The sequence below is a fragment of the Oncorhynchus gorbuscha genome, unplaced genomic scaffold (genome assembly GCF_021184085.1).
Source record: "Oncorhynchus gorbuscha isolate QuinsamMale2020 ecotype Even-year unplaced genomic scaffold, OgorEven_v1.0 Un_scaffold_2104, whole genome shotgun sequence".
Taxonomy (NCBI): Eukaryota; Metazoa; Chordata; class Actinopteri; order Salmoniformes; family Salmonidae; genus Oncorhynchus; species Oncorhynchus gorbuscha.
The window spans coordinates 2,501-3,103 of NW_025746696.1; the positions used below are offsets into that span (position 1 = coordinate 2,501).

A 603-nucleotide genomic window follows, 5' to 3' on the forward strand; every position below is an offset into this window, starting at 1 on the left:
CTCACACTGGACCCAAACACAGCACACACACGCCTCTCTCTGTCTAAAGGGAACAGAAAGGTGAACAATACAGGCCAAGTCCAACCATATTCTGTCCGTCCAGACAGATTCACCAACTACTGGCAGGTTCTGTGTAGAGAGGGTCTGTCTGGACGCTGTTACTGGGAGGTGGAGTGGACTGGTGTTGTTGTTACAGCAGTCTCATATAAAGACATCAGCAGAACAGAGACAGATGGTGTATTTGGACTCAATAACAAGTCCTGGAGTTTACAGTACTATAGTGGTGGTTATTGTTTCAGTCACAATAATGTTGTGACTAAAGTATCAGGCCCTCAGTCCTCCAGAGTAGGAGTGTACCTGGATCACAAGGCAGGTACTCTGTCCTTCTACAGTGTCTCTGACACAATGACCCTCCTCCACAGAGTCCAGACCACATTCACTCAGCCCCTCTATCCTGGGTTTTGGCTCAATGGTACTGCTGAGCTGGTTAAACTGTAGTAGGGTCCACATAATATAATAATAATATAATATATGCCATTTAGCAGACGCTTTTATCCAAAGCGACTTACAGTCATGTGTGCATACATTCTACGTATGGGATAC

The 603-nt window shown here is 45.4% G+C and overlaps 1 protein-coding gene across 1 annotated transcript in view; it reads left to right on the top strand.

The window, feature by feature from the left end:
- LOC124024983 (stonustoxin subunit beta-like) overlaps positions 1-603 on the top strand; it is a gene marked incomplete at its 5' end in the record, with an annotated part of 1,234 nt that extends 631 nt beyond the window's left edge. Inside the window, one exon of the mRNA XM_046338692.1 lies at positions 1-603. This exon is cut by the window's left edge and continues 11 nt beyond it. Coding sequence (XP_046194648.1) covers positions 1-498 — 498 coding nt within the window.